Source organism: Mobula hypostoma, chromosome 5 (genome assembly GCF_963921235.1).
Source record: "Mobula hypostoma chromosome 5, sMobHyp1.1, whole genome shotgun sequence".
Lineage (NCBI taxonomy): Eukaryota > Metazoa > Chordata > Chondrichthyes > Myliobatiformes > Myliobatidae > Mobula > Mobula hypostoma.
Window position 1 is genome coordinate 11,736,332 of NC_086101.1, and position 20,857 is coordinate 11,757,188.

Below are 20,857 nucleotides of genomic sequence, written 5' to 3' on the forward strand. Positions count from 1 at the left end.
CTACGTTTCGGGCCGAGACTCTTCGTCAGGACTAACTGAAAGAAGAGATAGTAAGAGATTTGAAAGTGGGAGGGGGAGGGGGAGAATCGAAATGATAGATCCCATTCCCATTCTGATATGTCTATCCACGGCCTCTACTGTCAAGATGAAGCCACACTCAGGTTGGAGGAACAACACCTTATATTCCGTCTGGGTAGCCTCCAACCTGATTGCATGAACATTGACTTCTCTAACTTCCGCTAAAGCCCCACCTCCCCTTCTTACCCCGCCCCTTATTTATTTATTTATTTATTTATTCTCATTTTCTCTCTCTCTCTCTCTCTCCCCCCCCCTTGCCTGCTCACCATCTTTCCCTGGTGCTCCCCTCCCCCTTTCTTTCTCACTAGGCCTCGCGCCCCATGATCCTCTCCCTTCTCCAGCCCTGTACCCCTTTTGCCAAACAGCTTTTCAGCTCAAAGCTCCATCCCTCCCCCTCCCACTTTCAAATCTCTTACTAGCTCTTCCTTCAGTTCCAGAAGGGTTGTATGGAAACTATTATTACCATTTTTCTTATCAACTAATTTCATTACTTAGCCTAATAGGTTAGATGTACCACAGTACATAATTATCTATTTAAATGTTTATTTTGCTTTTATATCATCTCAATGTGTACTTAAGAATGTATAAATAATTGTAGTTTTATACATATAAAAAAATGGAAAAGGTAAACAAAAAGAAAATATGCTGACCAGAGGACCCCCAGCCTGTTGTTATTATTATTTTGTAGTTGCACTGTCTGTTGCCTTTTGCACATTGGTTGTATGTCCGTCCTGTTTGGTGCGTTCTTGGATTTACTGGGTATACCTTCAAGAAAATGAACCTCAGAGTTTTATATAGTGACATATATATGTACATTGATAATAAATTAACTTTGAACTTCATTGTGTTCTCTCTCTCTCTTTCTGTTTCCCCCTCTTTCTCTAATTGGTGTCTTTTTATATTCTTCTACGTTCACTCTCTGGAGCTTCAGAATGAAGTGTCCTCGACTTCAACTTTAAAGTTATCTGTCTTTCCCCAGATGCTGATAGACCTCCTTAGTGTTTCGGTTTTGCATTCAGAGATGCAACGCCTGCAATTTTCAACAATAAAACAAAAACACTATGCTGCAACTTTTGACTGGAGCAAATGATGGTATTCATTCGTGCCAGTTTACAGAAAGTGGAAAGAAAAGGCATTCGCCGTGCTTTAGGACCCGAGGGAGTTGGGGAGCTCGGCTGCGGCTTGCCCATCTGCCTTTCGCGGCAATTCATATAGGATTGTTTCAATCTTTAAATTTTCGCAAAACTGTTTATGTTCTGTTGAAGGATATAGTTATCACCTTAAAATTAATAGATCTGTAGTTCATGCATCATATATATATATATATTTTATTTACATCTACACGTAATTTATTTCCAGACTCAATTCGGGATTTCTGGAGTAAATCGGACCTAATTGGCGCTAACCTGTTGTCAACGGGATTCCTGCCTCACAGCCCCTGAGCCCCACTCGTGACGCTGGTCCCAGGACCTGACCCGTTTATATACACGGAGCAGATTTTCAGCCAACTTTTATCCCAAGTTTCCAAGAAAGGATAAAGTTTTCCCGTGAATTTATTTCCACTGAAGGTGTAGAGATGAGACTTGGTGTCCGCGTTGTAAAATGAAACTGTCCCGGGCTCGTAACTGAGATAAACTCCCACCCTCCCGGGGATGGGACCGGTAGGCAGAGGGGATGGCGTGGATGTTAATGCATTGAACCCGTCATCAACACGTCCGATGATCCAGAATCCAGTCTTCGGGCTCAGCTCGACCCACCCCTTCCTCTCCACAGACTCAGCGGCGATTCCCAGACCCCAGCCCTGATTCCCCGCCACTTCCACCTCCCAGTAATGTCTCCCCGAAGTGAACCCCTCCGATCCCAGCACACAAGGACAGGCAGTAAACCTCTTCCCTCCATCAGGGAGCTCCCTCAGCGTCCGGATCCACCTCACACTTCTCCGATCCTCAGACACCTCGAGCCCCGGACCCGCCGTTTCCACATCCAGGGTGACAGAGACTGGGGGGAGAAGCAGAGAATTAGAGAGTCCCCGGGGATCGGGGGGGGGGGGGGGAGACTCGGGCAGCGCGGCACCGGGAGCTGGTCGGAGAGTGGACGCTCAGCTTTAGCGTCCCACAGAAACTTTAGCAGTATTCACCAAACTTTATTGGGTAGAAAAGCAATACGAAGCTAATGTTCAGCCATTGGTATTTCCACAGACTGCGCCTAGTCTTTCAGTATTTCCTGTTTTATTTAAAATATCGTCAAAGATAGATTCGTGTGTCTTGCAGGCAGAGGTAGGGGCCATATTAGAGGTCGTTTGGGAGGGAGAAAAGGGGGAGGTCATGGAGAGGTACTGGAACAGTGAAGGAAGAGGGATGAATGGTATTGGGAGCCAAAGTGTGAGAGGGCTTGAGAGAGGTTAGGTAGAGATCGAATCCGCAATTATCGAGGCGATTCGAGGGTGGAGAATATTGAGGGCGACATGATGATTCAGGAGTCTGTGAGGAAGAGGGCGAGAAGCAGACAAGTATTCACGGGAGTAATTACTGGCACCAATGTGAAATACAGAGAGTGAGAATGAAAGTAAGAGGGGGTTGTAGGAGGGAGATTAAAAGGAGAAGAGAGAGACAGATGTGAGAGAAGGTAAGAGAGAGAGAGAGAGAAGAGAGGGAGAGAAAGAGGGGAGAAGAGTTAGAGAGAGAACAGAGTGAGGGAGGGAGAAGGTGAGAGAGGGAGAAATCAAGAGAGGGAGAGAGAGTAGGAGAGAGAAAACAGAAGGGACAGGAATGTAGGGAGAGAGAGGGGAGAGACGAGATAGGAGAAGAAGAAAGAGAGGGAGAGGTGGAGAGAGGTCATGAACATATATGAGTGTAATTCTGTTCGCTTACTGTGGACAGGTAATACTCTACTGTGGTTTTAAAAGTAGCTCAGGCTTTTCTTTGCATTTTATCTGGATTGTGCACACCTACTTATGAATGTAAATAGTCACAACAGTCTCTACAATTCAGAAACAACTCTAATGGACACAACAGTGATCCAGGATAAAGGATGCTTTAGAGAATTCAGAAAATTTCACTGAGGATTTGAGGGAGAAAACCTAGGATTTCTGAAGAAACTCTTGATGATTAATTATTTTGGCAGAGGAAGGTGTTTTCAGACCACTAGAAAGCAGCAGGTCTTCCAGGAAGGGAGATAAGTGGGAGCTGCTGTATGATCACTGGGGCAGGAGCATCAAGGTTTAAAAGGCAGAGCTTCATGACAGTTTCTGTGAGTTGGGCTTCAACCAATCAATGAGAGGGAGTGAGTAGAAACAGGTCTGCAATCAATAGTTGAAAGGCAGATTCTCTGAGTTGGGCTGCAACCAATCAACAAGAGGGATTCATTAGAAAGGACGAATAAAAATTATGCAAGAGCAAGTGGAACAGCCATTTTTGGAGCAGCTATTATTTTGAGTGTGCCAGTGTCTCAAGTGACTTTGGCTCGCCAGGCTTGGGTGAGGAAAAGTATCCGGTAAGTTTCTCTCTTTTTGTTCATTCCTTTGTCTGTTAGGGCATAGCAGTATAGTGAGAATGGCTCCAGCAGTCTTGTGTGTGGGATGTGCAAAGTCTGGGAGACCTCCAGTCTCCCGGCTAAACACATTTGCACCCGTAACTTCCTGTCATTTCTCACGCAGGTCTTAGACGACAGCAAGCGGGAGAGTCTGGATCAACTACTGACCCTGGACAAGTTCACAGGCTCCATCCGTTCCTTTGGGTCGGGTAAGACTCCCGGAAGCGACGGCTTACCGGCTGAGTTGTACTCGGCTCTGTGGAACTGGATGGGCCCAGACCTGCTGGAAGTGTACAACACTATGCTTCTGGCCAGCAGTATGTCAGAGTCCATGAGGAGGGGCATCATCACCCTCATCTACAAGCAGAAGGGGGAAAGGGAGGACATTAGGAATTGGAGACCCATCTCTCTCCTGAATGTGGACTACAAGATCCTGTCCAAGGCTATCGCCAACAGGGTCAAGTCTGCTCTGGGACAGGTGATTCACACGGACCGAACCAGTGCTGTACCGGGCAGGAAGATCTCAGACAGCCTCGCGCTGCTGAGGGACACCATCGCCTACGTGCAGGACAGGAGGGTGGATGCCTGCCTGGTCAGCTTGGACCAGGAGAAAGCCTTCGATAGGATATCGCACACATGCATGGTGGACGTTCTCTCCAAAATGGGATTTGGGGAGGGAATCCGGAATTAGATCAGACTGCTCCACACAGACATCCGTAGTGCAGTCCAGGTCAATGGGTGGGAAACAGACAGCTTCCCCATCAGGTCTGGAGTCAGGCAGGGCTATCCCCTCTCCCCTGTCTTGTTTGTCTGCTGCATAGAACCCTTTGCGGAAGCCATCAGGAGGGATGAGGGCATAAGAGGGGTGACGCTGCCAGGCAGTGGAGGGACCCAAGTGAAAACCTCCCTGTACATGGACAACGTCACCGTCTTCTGCTCTGATCCGAGGTCAGTTTGCAGGTTGATTAGCATCTGTGAACAGTTCGAGCTAGCGTCGGGGGCCAGGGTCAATGGCACGAAGAGCAAAGCCATGCTCTTCGGCAACTGGCCCGACCAATCCAGCGTCCCCTTCACCATCAGGTCTGACCACGTGAAGGTGTTGGAGATCTGGTTCGGAGGGGCTGAGGCGTGCAACAAGAACTGGCAGGAGCGAACTGCTAAGGTGAAACAGAAACTGGGACTGTGGGGAGGGCGCTCCCTGTTGATAACGGGCAAGAACCTGGTCATCAGGTGTGAGGTGCTCTCAGGGCTGCTGTACTTGGTGCAGGTGTGGCCCGTCCCCCGCTCCTACAGCTCGGAAATCACCCGAGCTGTCTTCAGATTCGTCTGGGGATCCAAGATGAAGCGGGTGAGATGGACCATCATGCACAAGTCCCTGGACAACGGGGGCAAGAACGTCCCCAATGTCGCCCTCACCCTGATGGCCAGCTTCGTGTGTGGCTGCATCAGGTTGTGTGTGGAACCCAGGTATGTGGGCACCAAGTACCACTATGTGCCCAGGTTCTACCTGTCACCCTGACTATGAAGGATGGGTCTGGCTCCACTCCCGCACAACGCCCCAGTCAGCTGGTCGTTGCCGGCATACCTGTCCTATGTAGCAAAGTTCTTCCAGGAGAACGCCTTTGACCACAGGGCCATCAGGCCGTGGTCAGCACGTAACGTCCTGCAGGCACTGCAGGAGAAGGACGTGATGGACACAGTGGGGTGGTTCCCTGAGCAGACCGTCCAGTTCATCTGGCAAAATGCCTCATCACCAGATCTCACCAACAGGCACCAAGACCTCGCCTGGCTGGCAGTGAGAGGGACCTTCCCAGTCAGAGCCCTTCTGTATGCCCGCAACGTCGTCTCTGCACCCCACTGCCCACGGGAGGACAGCAGTGAGGAGGAGTCTGTGACCCACCTCTTTGCACACTGTCAGTTCGCAAAGAGGGTGTGGAGGAGGATGGATGGGCTAGTGTCACGTTTCATCCCCAGCAGCTGCGTAACAGAGGACTCTCTGATCTACGGGCTGTTCCCGGGGACGCACACGGAGACCAACATCCGGTGCTGCTGGCAGATCATCAACTCGGTGAAAGACGCTCTTTGGTCGGCCCGAAACTTGACGATCTACCAGCACATGGAAATGTCCGTGGGAGAATGCTGCCGACTGGCATAGTCTCGGCTGCAGGAGTACGTGCTGAGGGACGCACTGAAACTCGGTGCAGCCACCGCAAGGGCCCGGTGGGGAAGGACCACAGTATAGGTTTCTCCAACCGCGGGAGTGGGAGGGGTCAGGGGGCGGGGAGTATACCCCTCAACAATGATATGCTAAGCTGAACTACTGGAGTGCCACGTGGGTGGCTATAAATACGGATATGTACAGACTATAATCGAAACGTATGTAAAGGATGGAAAGTTATTGAATGGTTTATTGTATATATTCATTTTTGAATAAAGTATATTTTGAAATTTAAAAAAAAACACATTTGCACCAGATGCACTAAGCTGCAGTTCCTGAGGGAACACATTGAGGAGTTAGAGCTGCAGCTCGATGACCTTCGACACATATGGGAGAATGAGGATGTGATAGACAGGAGCTACAGGGTGCTAGTCACCCCCAGTTTGCAGGAGACAGGTAACCGAGTGACTGTCAGGAGAAGTATGGGAAATGCACAGCCAGCACAGAGTACACCTGTCAATAATAAGTATACAACATTAGATACTACTGAGGGGGATGGCCTTCTGGTGGTGGTGGGGGGGCGGGCGAAGCCACATTGACCGGCTCTCCAGCACTGAGTCTAGTGATGTGGCTCAGAAGAGCAGGGAGGTGAAGAGGACTGCAGAGATCACAGGCGATTCCATAGTCAGAGGAACAGAGACAAGATTCTATGGGCGCGAGGAGAGAAACCCAAATGGTATGCTGATTCCTGGTGTAGGGATCAGGAATGTCTCGGATCAGATCCATGGCATTTTCAAGGGTGACGGTGGGCAGGCAGAAGTCTTGGTGCATATTGGCACCAATCACATAGGTAGACGAGGTGAGGAGATCCTGAAGAGAGGTTTTAGGGGGCTAGGTAGAAAGCTGAAAAACAGGACCTCCTGGATTGCTGCCTGTGTCATTGACAATGAGGTTAACAATAGGATGATTTGGCATATGACTGCATGGCTGAAGAACTGGTGCAGGAGGCAGGGGTTCAGAATTATGGATCATCAGGATCTCTTCTGGGCAAAATACAACCTGTGCGAATGGGATGGTTACACCTGAACCTGAGGGTGTCAAATATCCTTGTGGTCAGGTTTGGTAGGGTTGTTTGGGAAGGTTTAAACTAATTTGACAGGGGTTGGGAAACAGAATGATAGTGCCGAGGATGAGGCAGTTGGGTTTACAAATGGAGTCAGTGTGCAGTGAGACTCCGAGCAAGGAGAGGATGATGATAGGGGAAAATTGCAGTCAACAGGATGAAATGCAATGCAAAAGATGGAAAAAATCAAAATGGGTGAATACAGGACTGACGGTGTTATACTTCAATGCATGCAGTATACTGAATAAGGTAGATGAACTGGCAGCACAGTTATAAATTAGCAGGTATGATGCTGTAGGCATCACTGAATCATGGCTGAAAGAAGATTATTGTAGGGAGCTTAACATCCAAGAATACACCTTGTATAAAAAGGACAGGCAGGAATGCAGAGGGAATGGTGTGGTTCTCTTGATAAAAAATGAAATCAAATCATTAGAAAGAGGTGACATAGGGTTGGAAGGTGTTGAATCGTTGTGGCTAGAGCTAAGGAACTGCAAGGGTAGAAACTCCCTGATGGGAGTTATATACATACCCCCCAAACAGTAATAAGAAGATAATCTACAAATTACAACTGGAGATTGAAAATGCATGCCAAAAGGGCAATGAAGAATTCCAATATGTGAGTAGATTGGGAAAATCAGGTTGGTGCTGGATTCCAAGAGAGATTTCTGGAATGCTTAGAGATGGCTTTTTAGAGCAGCTCCTGGTTGAGCCCTCTAGAAGATCAGCTATTCTAGATTGGGTGTTGTGCAATGAACCAAATTGATTAGAGACCTCAAGATGAGAGAACCCTTTGGGGCAAGTGATCATAATATGATTGAATTCACCCTGAAATTTGAGAAGAAGAAGTTAAAGTCGGATATATCAGTACTACAGTGGAGTAAAGGGAATTAGAGGCATGAGAGAGGAGTTGGCCAAAATTGATTGGAAAGGAACACTGGCAGGAATAACGACAGAACAGCAATGGCTGGAATTTCTGAAAGCAATTCAGAAGGCACAGGATGTATACATCCCAAGGAGGAAGAAGAATCCTAAAGGCAAAATAGCACAACCATGGCTAACAAGATAAGTCAAAGGCAACATAAAAGCCAAAGAGAGGGCATATAATAGAGCAAAAAATAGTGGGAAGTTAGAGGATTGGGATGTTTTTAAAAACCAATGGAAAGCAACTAAAACACCATTAAGCAGGAAAAGATGGAATAATATTAAAGAGGAAACCAGAAGTTTCTTCAGATACATAAAGTGTAAAAGAGAGGTGAGAGTGGATATCAGACCATTAGAAAACAATGATGGAGAGGTAGTAATGGGGGACAAGGAAATGGTGAATGAACTGAATAAGTATTTTTCACCACTCTTCACTGTGGAAGACACTAGCAGTATGGTGGAAGTTCCATAGTGTCAGGGCTCAGAAGTGCGTTAAGTTGCCATTACTAGGGAGCAGGTTCTTGGGAAACTAAAAGGTCTAATGATGGGTAAGTCATCTGAACCAGATGGGATATACACCCCAGGGTTCTGAAAGATGTGTCTGAAGAGATTGTGGAGGCATTAGTAATGATCTTCCAAGAATCACTAGGTTCTGGAATGGTTTGAGAAGACTAGCAAATTGTAAATGTCACTCTACTCTTCAAGAAGGGAAGGAGGCAGAGAAAGGAAATTATAGGTCAGTTATTCTGACCTCAGTGGTTAGGAAGGCATTGGAGTTGATTGTTGAGGATGTGGTTTCAGGGTACTTGGAGGCAAATGATAAAATAGACTGTGGTCAGCATGGTTTCTTCAAGGGAAAATCTTACCTGACAAATCAATTGGAATCCTTTGAAGAAATCGCAAGCAGAATTGGTTGATGTTGTGTTACTTGGATTTTCAGATCTTTGACAAGGTGCCACACATGAGGCTGCTTAACAAGTTAAGAACCCATGGTATTACAGGAAAGAATCTAGCAGGGGCTGATTGGCAAGAAGGGAAGAGCGGAAATAAAGGGAGGTTTTTCTGTTTGCCTGCCAGTGACTAGGGGTCTGTGTTGGGACTGTTTTCTAACATTATATGTCACTGACTTGGATGATGGAATTGATGGCTTTGTTGCAAAGCTTGTGGATGATATGAAGATAGGTGGAGGGGCAGGTAGTTCTGAGGAAGTAGAGAGATTACAGAAGGACTAATACAGATGAGGAGAATGGGCAAAGAAGTGGCACTTTGTATATAGTGTCAGGAAGTGTATGGTCATGCACTTTGGTAGAGGAAATAAAACGGTAGACTGTTTTCTAAGAGGGGAGAAAATTTTAAAAATTGAGGTGCAAAGGGAGTCCTTGTGCAGGATTCCCTGAGGTTAATTTACAGGTTGAATCTGTGGTGAGCAAGGCTAATTGAAACCTATCAAATGTTGAAAGGCCTTGATGTAGTGGATGTGGAGAGGATGTTTTCTAAGGTGGGAAGACCAGAGGACACACCCTCAGACTAGGAGGGCATCCTTTTGGAAAAGGACAAATTTCTTTAGCCAGAGAGTGGCGAATCTGTGGAATTCATTTCCATAGACAGCTGTGGAGGCCAGGTCTTTACATATATTTAATAGAACATAGCATAGTACAGCACAGTACAGGCCCTTCAACCCACAATGTTGTGCCGACCCAGAAACCCTGCCTCCCATATAACCACCCACCTTAAATTCCTCCATATACCTGTCCAGTAGTCTCTTAAATTTCACCAGTGTATCTGCTTCCACCACTGACTCAGGCAGTGCATTCCACGCACCAACCACTCTCTGAGTAAAAAACCTTCCTCTAATATCGGCATTGAACTTCCCACCCCTTACCTTAAAGCCATGTCCTCTTGTACTGAGCAGTGGTGCCCTGGGGAAGAGGCGCTGGCTATCCACTCTATCTATTCCTCTTATTATCTTGTACACCTCTATCATGTCTCCTCTCATCCTCCTTCTCTCCAAAGAGTAAAGCCCTAGCTCCCTTAATCTCTGATCATAATGCACACTCTCTAAACCAGGCAGCATCCTGGTAAATCTCCTCTGTACCCTTTCCAATGCTTCCACATCCTTCCTATAGTGAGGCAACCAGAACTGGATATAGTACTCTAAGTGTGGCCTAACCAGAGTTTTATAGAGCTGCATCATTACCTCATGACTCTTAAACTCTATCCCTCGACTTATGAAAGCTAACACCCCATAAGCTTTCTTAACTACCCTGTCTACCTCTGAGGCAACTTTCAGGGATCTGTGGACATGAACCCCCAGATCCCTCTGCTCCTCCACACTACCAAGTATCCTGCCATTTACTTTGTACTCCGCCTTGGAGTTTGTCCTTCCTAAGTGTACCAACTCACACTTCTTAGGGTTGAACTCCATCTGCCACTTCTCAGCCCACTTCTGCATCCTATCAATGTCTCTCTGCAATCTTCCACAATCCTCTACACTATCCACAACACCACCAACCTTTGTGTCATCTGCAAACTTGCCAACCCACCCTTCTACCCCCACATCCAGGTCGTTAATAAAAATCATGAAAAGTAGAGGTCCCAGAACCGATCCTTGTGGGACACCACTAGTCACAACTCTCCAGTCCAAATGTATTCCCTCCACCATGACCCTCTGCTTTCTGCAGGCAAGCCAATTCTGAATCCACCTGGCCAAACTTCCCTGGATCCCACGCCTTCCGACTTTCTGAATAAGCCTACCGTGTGGAACCTTGTCAAATGCCTTACTAAAATCCATATAGATCACATCCACTGCACTACCCTCATCTACATGCCTGGTCACCTCCTCAAAGAACTCTATCAGGCTTGTTAGACATGATCTGCCCTTCATAAAGCTATGCTGACTGCCCTTGATTAGACAATAAGGCAGAGGGTGATTGATTTCTGAGTAATCATGGCATGAAGGGATACGGGGAGAAGGCAGGAGTCTGGTGCTGAGGAGAATAATGGATCAGCCATGATGACATGGCACAGCATACTCGATGGGCCAAATGGCCTAATGCTGCTCCTGTAACTTATATTATTATTATGATGGGCATTCTATGTTGCCACTGGAATGTGTGATGCACTGGCAGGCTGACTTCAGTACATCTTTAGGTTGTGCTTGTTGTTATCACTAACAGTGCAGTTCACCCTCTGTTTCAATGTACATGTGATAAATAAATGAATCGGAATCTGAGTTTCATCCTTTGGCTCAGCACTCTTCCCCTGCATTTGGCATTGGGGAAATGAACTCTAATGCATGCTTGATTAGGTATTAGGTAAACGAGCAAATGTTCATACTAATTACATCAATTTGCAACACGTTTCTTATCAGCACTTAGTACATCAATTAATACTCGGATATTCCTGCAAACTAGTGTCAGGCTGCAAGTTCTGAATCAGAACAAATAAATATGTTATTTACCAGGATGAATGTCATCAAACATTTCCCTCCACACTGGTAAAGGTAATGGACCAATTAATTTTTCTAACGTCAGAACCCCTTCCGTGATTCCAAGTGTCCCGTCATCTCCAACCCTGCAAATATTAAATCAGTTTAGAAACATAGAAATGTAGAAAACTTACAACACAATACAGGCCCTTCGGCCCACAATGCTGTGCCAAACATGTACTTACTTTAGAAATTATTGAGGGTATAGAAAAATAGAAAACCTACAGCACAAAGTTTAATGGAACTTGAACAATTTCCTGGTTAGGGTTACAACGTTCATAAGGGTTTCAGCGAAGAGCGTATCCTACCTTCTCTTCCGACAGGATTCCTCCTGAAATAGACAAAACAAAAATCACACTGGAGATACTGACCACATTTATTAAGTTGTCTGTTTGCTCAAGTAATTAATTAATTAGTGATACAGTGCAGAACAGGGCCTTCTTGTCCAATGAACTGCACTGCCCAATACCCCAGCTATTTAACGTTAGCCTAATCACAGGACAATTTACAATGACAAATTAACCTATTAACCAGTATGTCTTTGCACTGTAGGAGGAAACAGGAGCACCAAGAGGAAACTCAAGTGGTCATGGGAGAATATACAAACCCATTACAGGCATCGCCAGAGTTGAACTGCAAACTCCAACGCCCTGATCTGTAATAGCTTCAAGCTAACCGCTACACTCGCTACCATAGATGTAAGGTTATATTAATTTATGAACACTTTCTTGAGTTGATATTCAAAGCTGGGGACTTTCACATGCAAATCAAGACAAGGTTATAAATTTTCTCATCCCTTTTTGCTGAGGAGAAGGATATTTTACAATATGCTATCACTAGAACAAGCAGAGATTGAATGTTTTCACAGGTTGAAAATTTGTTCAATCCCCTGAGAATATCACAGACAGCTGTTAGAGTCAAGAGAGGAAATTGCCTGTGGGCTGAAAAGATTTTTTAAAACGCAGAGATGATAGGTAAGATGTCAGATGACTGGAGGAGAGTAATCATGGGAATTTTATTCAGTCATGCTATATAGAGTCATACAGGTGCTAGATGCCAACAGATCCATGCAAACCAAGATTCCCAGCTAAACCAGTCCTATTTACTCACATTTGGCCTATGTCCCTCTAAACATTTCCCACCTTGTACCTTTCCGGTACCTTTTAAATATTAAAATATTGCGTCAAGTACTTCCTCTGACCAACTCATTCCATATACTGTCCACCTTCTTGTTGAGAAAGTTGCCTCTCAGGTTCCTAATAAGTTTCTCCCCCTCTCAATCTAAACCCCTCTAGTTCTGAATTCCCAACTATATACACCTGCTCTATCTGTCCATCAGGAATATACACACATGGAATGAATCAGGTAATTAGAAACCAGAATTGAACAACCAGATGATAGATGGTAGAAAAGCTACTGGAAAACAAAAGTTGGATTGCTGTAAAATCTTTTTCCTTTATGATGGAGAACAGTTATCCACATTGAGGTATTGTGATTAGTTTTGGGTTCTCATGGATGTACAGGCATCGGAAAATGGTCCAGAGGAGGTTCATGAGAATGATCCCAGGAATGGAAGTATTAATAGATGAGGATTATTTGATGTCTCTGGCCCTGTACTCTCTGGAATTTAGAAGAATGAGGGGGAGATCTCATTGAGTCCTATCAAACAATTAAAAACCTGGATAGAGTAGACATGGAAAGGGTGTTTCCTATATTGTAGGAGTCAAGGACCAAATGACACAGCCTTAGAATAGAGGGATGTCCTATTAGAACAGAGAAGATGGGGAATTTCTTTCACCATTATCTATGGAATTTATTGCCACAGATGGCTGGGGAAGTCAAGTCATTGGGTATATTTAAAGTGGAGTTCGATAGGTTCTTGATTAGTAAGGAAGTCAAAGGTTATAGGGAGAAGGCAGGAGAATGGGGTTGAGATGGATAATAGATCAACCATGGTAGAATGGCAGAGCAGACTCAATTGGCTAAATGGCCTAATTCTGCCTTCTAAAATCTGCAGACATATCATCGCCAACCCCACTTTGTCAACACCGTCTGTGTCTGAAACCAGAAAAAGAAATGTGATTGTGTATGATCATGAAATATACTTAACATGCCAATGAGGTAGAGGGTGACAATCTTTTGAGCACAGTTTAAATTCCTTTGTGTGCTAGTAGCAAAAGATGTGTGTGTATGCACACACACCTTCGAGGGAACATTGCCTATGTCTTATGGTCTAATTTGTTTTGACCTTCTGGTGACTTGAAATCCTCAGCACAGTCAATGAGGTATAATTTCCTGTGAAGTAGCCAAGACAGACATACAGATCAAGGGCAACAGATCTGGCATTGCATTAAAGTAGGAAATACTGTCTTTGTGTGCAATTGCAGTGAATGTATACTACACGTGCTCACCTTCAGAAAAACCACATCATCTTTCTGCTCCATCTGCTTCTGCAGCATTGAGATTGCCTCCTCAATGGAAGTTAAACTCCTCTGAATCTCAGAAAGATGTCTCTCTATTTGGTCTACAGCCCTTTCCTCCTGTTTCTTGAGATCTCTGATTAAGCGCTGTTCTTTCTCGGTGAGCTTCTGATGCATTTGAGTGAACTCGGATGAGATATACAACTCCAAGCTACGCGACTGGTCCTATCAAAAGAAACGCTTACAGAGTACAATAACTAAAGCAGAATAAGAGAGATCACAGAACATGAGAGAGATTCTGCAGCTGCTGGAAAACCAGAGCAATGCACACACAATGAGTTTTCAGATGGAGACGCAACGTAAAGATTTTTACTCCTCGTGTATGTGAAGGATGTAAGAAATAAAGTCAATTCATTCAATTCAATTGCAGCGGATCAGGCAGTATCTATGGAGAGGAATGAACAGTCGACATTTTGGATTGAAATCCTTCACCAGGACTGAAAAGGAAGGGGGAAGAAGCCAGAGTATGAAAGTGGAGGGATGAGAAGGAATATAATCTGCCAGGAGATACGTGAAACCAGGAGGAGTGAATAGGGTGGATGGGGCAACTGTGCAGGAAGATGCTGGGAGGTGATAGGTGGAAGAAATGAAGGGCTGAAGAAGGAGGAATCTGATAGGAGAGGAGTGTGGCCCATGAGAAAAGAAAGGAAGGGGTGTACCGGAGGGAGGCGATGGGCAAGTGAGGAGATGGGAAGGGGTCAGAGGGGAGCTAGAATGGGGAATAGCAAAAGAGGTGTGCCGGGAGCGGTGATTACCGGAAGTTGGAGAGCAGAAATTCACAAAAGGGAGGGAGGCTTTACCCGAATCTCAGAAATCTGCTGTTCCTGTTGCTGCTCCTTTCGGAGAATTACCGATTTCCTCGCGGTGAGTGACGTGAGGGACGATTTCACCTGCTCCTGCAGCCGATCATAGAACAAAAATATTAAAGAACTAACATGTATCAAGTTAATCAAGTCATCAAATTCGTTTCATTTTTACCTTGTAGAATTCAACAGCTTCTTTAATCGGCATAAAGTTATGAAACTTGTGCTCCCGCGCGTCTCTACAGATCAGGCAGAGCAGTTTCTTGTCCGTCTCACAAAACAGCTTCAGTTCTTCCTCATGTTCCTCGCAGTGAAGTTTACTTTCCTGCGCTGACGGATTTAAATTCAGTTCTCGAGCTTTATCAGCCAGTCTCGATAAGGCCCGGTTCGCTTTAAAGACGATTTCCTTGAATTGCTCTCGGCATTCCGGGCAGGCGATCTTCGCATCCTTTTCCCAACACCGTTTGATACAGTCGCGGCAAAAATTGTGTCCACACTCCAGTGATACCGGATCGGTGAAGATATCAAGGCAGACGGGACAAATTGCCTCGTCGGTCCAACTCCCGACCTGGTGTTTGGAAGCCATTCACTTCCTAGTCGAAAATCCTTCCGCGTTCGGGGAGCGGCTGAACTCCTGCAGTTCTGCGACTGATCACTGAGCGCGCTGAAGTTTCCGGGGAAGGAACGATGACCACAATCAGCCCGTTCGCTTAAACAGCGTAGGCTGAGGGTTCTCGGGTGACTGGCAACGACGTCCACGTCGCAGATTGGAGGAGATGAGATTAACCAAGCCTGAATATAAACTGAGTAAACACTGAGTACGAATGTGTGGAGAGTCCTGTGAGACGAAATTAAACAAGCCGGAGCCACGTTATCTACAGTATAGAATCAATAACAGGGTATTGTTGATGGGAAAGGGGGAGAGGGGAGCTGGTCAGTAACGAGGAGAGAATGGAGAGGTCTAGTTTGTTCTTCTAGGAAGGGGAAGGCTGAAACTTGACCGAGTCACACAGAAGCTTTAGGGTACAGATAAGCAAGACTCCACGAAGAATTCCCGCGTATGACAGACAGATACAGCTGAGAGTGTGTACATTTAGCACAAGAGGCAGAATTAAAGAGGATATGGGAGGAGGGGTGCTTTTTCGCCAGGAGAGCGGTGCGCACCTGGAATGCTCTGTCTGTCATAGCGGTAGACACTGAGTGAATGGTAACATTAAGAAGTGGGTAGATGCGCATTTGGAGGTTGGCGACCGAGTACTCGGGATGGGATTAATACTGGTCGGCGTGGAGGAGTTGAGCTAAGTGGTCTCTCACTCCATGCCTTCAGTCGAACATAAAGGGAGGGTGCAGGATTGTTGTTTCCCTTTGTCAAGGGATTTGAAGCCATGCATCACAATGTCAAGGCAAGAGGTCAGCTATTAAGCAGTGGGATACAAAGACATATCTCCACCGGCAGCCGGGGAATATCTGGAATTCTCACTTTACGAAGCCAGCGGAGGCTCGGGCAACGAGAATCCTCAAGGCAGAGACGGCAGCAATACACCAAGCGCTGGTGAAACTCAGCAGGTCAGGCAGCCTCTGTGGAGGCCAATGGACAGCTGGCGTTTAGGATCGAAACCCTTCATCTGCAGTGGAAAGAAAAAGGGGAGACAGCTAATATGAAGAGCAGGCCGGTGGTGGGCGCATCCTGCGGAGCGAGCGCATGAAAGGCAGATGAGTGAGCAGCGCGCCTTGTGGATTGCTCCACATCCTAGCTTGTGCGCTCCCTTGTGTCTGGAAGACATAGATTTCATTTTAGGACGAGAGCGATATTACATTTGTACGGGATAGTGTCGCTCAGTTTAAAATTTAGGCTATTTATCCGTTGCCTCTCGCCCTTGTTCTCTCTGCCCCATGATTATGTTTTTTTCTCTATCCTTCATTGCTCTCCAGGGTTCCCCCTCCTCTCTCTTCCCACTCTTCTCCCTCCCATTTAAACCTTCCCAAGCATTTCTAGTTAACAGCCTGTCCTCAAGGCCATTGCTTGGCGGCACGGTAGCGAGGCGAGCAGCCCAACGCTTTACAGCGGCAGCTGTGAGGTTTAGTTCGACTCCAACCACTACCGCTGTCTAAAAGGAGTCTGTACGTTCTCCCCGGGGCCACGCGGGTCTCCCCCGGCTGCTTCAGTTTCCTCCCACGTTCCAAAGACATACGATTAGAGTTACTGAGTTGCGGACAGGCTAAACTGACGCTCGGCAGCGCGGCGACACTTGTGGTTCGCCCCCAGTACAATCCTCACCGACTTGATTTGACGCAAGTGACGCATTTCACTGTATGTTTCGATGTTCACCTGACAAATAAAAGCTAATCTTTATCTTTATTTTTGTGCTGGTGCTGCTGAAGTATAAAACATCAAGTTTGTACTGGTCCCACTTTTCCCGAAACAATGCGACACGAGCTGAATCCCTCCCAGTCCAGTTCTCCAGTCAAATAGTCAGCCAACGTATCTTCCAATTCCTAGTCTCGTTAACACTGGACTGTTCATCGTCTATTCGGAACTCTGATGGTGGAGGGGAACCATCCGTTCCTAAAACATCGAGAGTGTGTCTTCAGACTCCCGCACCCTTTCTCTCATAGTTGTAAAAAGAAAAGCGCATGCGCCTGGGTGATGGGTGTCCTCAACGATGGCCTTTTTAGAAATATAGAAACATAGAAAATAGGTGCAGGAGTAGGCCATATGGCCCTTCGAGCCTGCACCACCATTCAGTATGATCATACTGAATGGGGCCTTTTGAAGATCTCCACGATGCTGGGGAGACTAGTGAACATGATAGAGCTGGCTTAGTTTGCAAACTTCAGCAAACTCTGGATCGGTCAGCAATTCCCCATTGTACGTGACAGCGAGAGGTAGTCAAACTGAAGCTCTCCCCCAGTTCTCTGCTCCTCTCCCGAGGCCCCTGAAAGGACTGCCCAAAAAACTGTACTTTAAAAAAAAGAGCAAATTAGTGAGATATTCATGAGTACAGGGGTTCTGTTTATTTGTTTTCCAAGGTGTGGGTGTCCCTGCCCACATCTTAAATTCTTATATTCAATAAACACTGACCGGGCAGTGACACCCACACCTTGCAACATAAACAGACAAAACAATGAATAATTAATTCATTTAATTTAATGCAAGTTTTCCCCTCCACCATCACATTTCCAAAAGGCCAATGAAACCATGAACACCACTCCAATATTTTATTCTCTTTTTCACTACTTTTTTTCCAATTTCTCATTGTAACCTATGGTACATTTTTAATGCATTTTTGCTCTCCACTGTTGCAGCAAGACAACACATTTCATGGCATACATCTGTGATAATAAATCTGATTTTGATTCTGATAGCTTATTTAGGTAATATGTTTACTTTGATTAATAATAAAAGTAATTCACCATTATAAATATTAATAATATATTTTAATTATCGGTTTAGTGAATGATTAACATTATTTTTGTAACTTACTAACTTACATCAGCCAATCCATATCAGAATCTGGTTTATTATCACCAGCGTGTGATGTGAAATTTGTTAACTTAGTAGCAGCAGTTCAATGCAATACATAATATTGAAGAGAAAAATAAATAAAATTAAAATAATAATAAATAAACAAGTAAATCAATTACAGTATACATATATATTGAATAGATTTTTTAAAAACGTGCAAAAAAACAAAATACTGTATATTTTTAAAAGTGAGGTGTGTCCAAGGATTCAATATCCATTTAGGAATCGGATGGCAGAGGGGAAGAAGCTGTTCCTGAATCGCTGAGTGTGTGCCTTCAGGCTTCTGTATCTCCTACCTGATGGTAACAGTGAGAAAAGCGCATGTCATGGGTGCTGAAGGTCCTTAATAATAGACACTGCTTTTCTGAGACACCGCTCCCTAAAGATGTCCTGGGTACTTTGTAGGCTAGTGCCCAAGATGGAGCAGACTAGATTTACAACCTTCTGCAGCTTTTTCGGTCCTGTGCAGTAGCCCCCCATACAAGACAGTGATTCAGCCTGTCAGAATGCTCTCCACGGTACAGGTACAACTATAGAAGTTTTTGAGTGTATTTGTTGACATGCCAAATTGCTTCAAACTCAATAAAGTACAGCCGCTGTCTTGCCTTCTTTATGACTACATAATGTTTTGGGACCAGGTTAGAACTTCAGCAATCTTGACACACAGAAACTTGAAGCTTCTCACTCTCTCCATTTCTGATCCCTCTATGAGGATTGGTATGTGTTCCTTCGTCTTACCCTTCCTGAAGTCCACAGTCAGCTCTTTCGTCTTACTGACATTGAGTGCCAGGTTGTTGCTGCAGCATCATTTCACTAGTTGGCATATCTCACTCCTGTGCGCCCTCTAGTCACCACCAAAGTTTCTAACAACAGTGGTTGTATCATCAGCAAATTTGTAGATAGTATTTTAGCTATGCCTAGCCACACGGTCATGTAAATACAGAGAGTAGAGCAGTGGGCTAAGCACACACCCCTGTGGTGCGCCAGTGTTGATTGTCAGTGAGGAGGAGATGTTATCACCAATCAGCACAGATTGTGGTCTTCTGATTAGGAAGTCAAGGATCCAATTGCAGAGGGAGGTACAGAGGCCCAGGATCTGCAACTTATCAATCAGGATTGTGGGAAAGATTGTATTAAATGCTGAGCTATAGTTGATGAACAGCATCCTGACATAGGTGTTTGCATTCTCCAGGTGGTCTAAAGCCGTGTGGAGAACCATCAAGATTGTGTCTGCCATTGACCTATTGTGGTAATAGCAATGGTTCCAGGTCCTTGCTGAGGCAGGAGTTCAGTCTAGTCATGACCAATGTCTCAAAGCATTTCATCACGGTTGATGTGAATGCTACTAGGCAACAGTCATTAAGGCAAACAACAGGAATTCTGCAGATGCTGGAAATTCAAGCAACACACATCAAAGTTGCTGGTGAACGCAGCAGGCCAGGCAGCATCTATAGGAAGAGGTGCAGTCGACGTTTCAGGCCGAGACCCTTCGTCAGGTCTGACGAAGGGTCTCGGCCTGAAACGTCGACTGCACCTCTTCCTATAGATGCTGCCTGGCCTGCTGCGTTCACCAGCAACTTTGATGTGTGTTGCTAGTCATTAAGGCAGCCCACATTATTCTTCTTAGGCACTGGTATAATTGTTGCCTTTTTGAAGCAAGTGGGAACTTCCACCCAGAGCAGTGAGAGGTTGAAAATGTCCTTGAATGCTCCTGCTTGTTGGTTGGCACAGGTTTTCAGAGCCTTACCAGGTACTCCATCGGGACCTTCCACCTTGCGAGGGTTCACTCTCTTTAAAGACAGCCTAACATCAGCCTCTGAAATGGAGATCACAGGGTCATCAGGTGCAGCAGGGATCTTCCAAGCTGTAGCTGTGTTCTCCCTTTCAAAGCAGGCATAGAAGGTGTTGAGTTCATCTGGTAGTGAAGCATCACTGCCATTCATGCTATTGGGTTTCACTTTGTAGGAAGTAATGTCTGCTTATCTGGCGAAAATCACAAAAGAATGTGGCAACTGCTCTGCCCGAGACCTCAAGAAATTGCAGTGAGTTCTGAACTAAATGCATCTCGCAAACCGGCCTCCCAGCCTTTCACTCCGCCTTCACTTGAGGCTGCCTTGGGAAAGCGACCAGCAAAAGCAAGGACCCCTCCCACTTAGGTGCTTCTCTCTTCCATCCTCTCCTGTCAGGAAGAAGGCAGGAAAGCCTGAGAGCGGCTTCTTATCCCACTGTTATTGGATTCTTGCAGGGACCTTCGTGAACTCTTAATTACCCTGTGGTCGTGTCCCCTGCATTTTAGTTGCCTCCTTGCAATGCACTTTTCTGGCAATGTTTCACTCTGCACCAGATTTTCTTTTTACTTCTTCAATGTAATCATGTACAGGGCCATCAGATCATATGAACACAAGACCACAAAGCATAGGAGCATAATTAGGCCATTTGGCCTATTGCATCTATTCCATTTCATCATGGCTGATTTATTTTTTCTCTTAATCCATTCTCCTGCTTTCTCCCTGTGACCTTTGATGCCCTTACTAATCAAGAGCTTATCTGCCTCTGTTTCAAATACACCCAATGTCTTGTCCTCCACAGCCGACTGTGGCAATGAATTCCACAGATTTGCCACGCTCTAGCTGAAGAAATTCCTCCTCATCTCCATTCTAAATGGATGCCCGTCTATTCTGAGGCTGTGTCCTCTGGTGCCAGACTCCCCTGACGAAAGGGAACATGCTCTTCACATCCACACTCAC

At 45.6% G+C, this 20,857-nt stretch overlaps 1 protein-coding gene across 1 annotated transcript; it reads right to left on the bottom strand.

Moving 5' to 3' along the window:
• Positions 1 to 623: 623 nt before the first annotated feature.
• On the bottom strand, positions 624 to 15,232 carry LOC134346580 (zinc-binding protein A33-like). Its single transcript, XM_063048012.1, has 6 exons — positions 14,760 to 15,232; positions 14,582 to 14,677; positions 13,713 to 13,946; positions 11,610 to 11,632; positions 11,275 to 11,387; positions 624 to 2,076 (listed from the first exon to the last, which is right to left on the bottom strand). The coding sequence occupies exons 1-6, from the start codon at positions 15,168 to 15,170 to the stop codon at positions 1,508 to 1,510; spliced, it is 1,446 nt and encodes a 481-aa protein (XP_062904082.1). The 5' UTR covers positions 15,171 to 15,232; the 3' UTR covers positions 624 to 1,507.
• Positions 15,233 to 20,857: the final 5,625 nt, after the last annotated feature.

Excerpts from the sequence above, each read along its gene's own strand:
- LOC134346580 (XM_063048012.1), bottom strand. The coding sequence starts at position 15,170 with ATGGCTTCCAAACACCAGGTCGGGAGTTGGACCGACGAGGCAATTTGT. Across the intron at positions 11,388-11,609 it reads GAATCCTGTCGGAAGAGAAG|GGTTGGAGATGACGGGACAC; the intron begins GTAGGATACGCT and ends TAATATTTGCAG. Across the intron at positions 2,077-11,274 it reads GTTTGATGACATTCATCCTG|TCTCTGTCACCCTGGATGTG; the intron begins GTAAATAACATA and ends TTCTCCCCCCAG.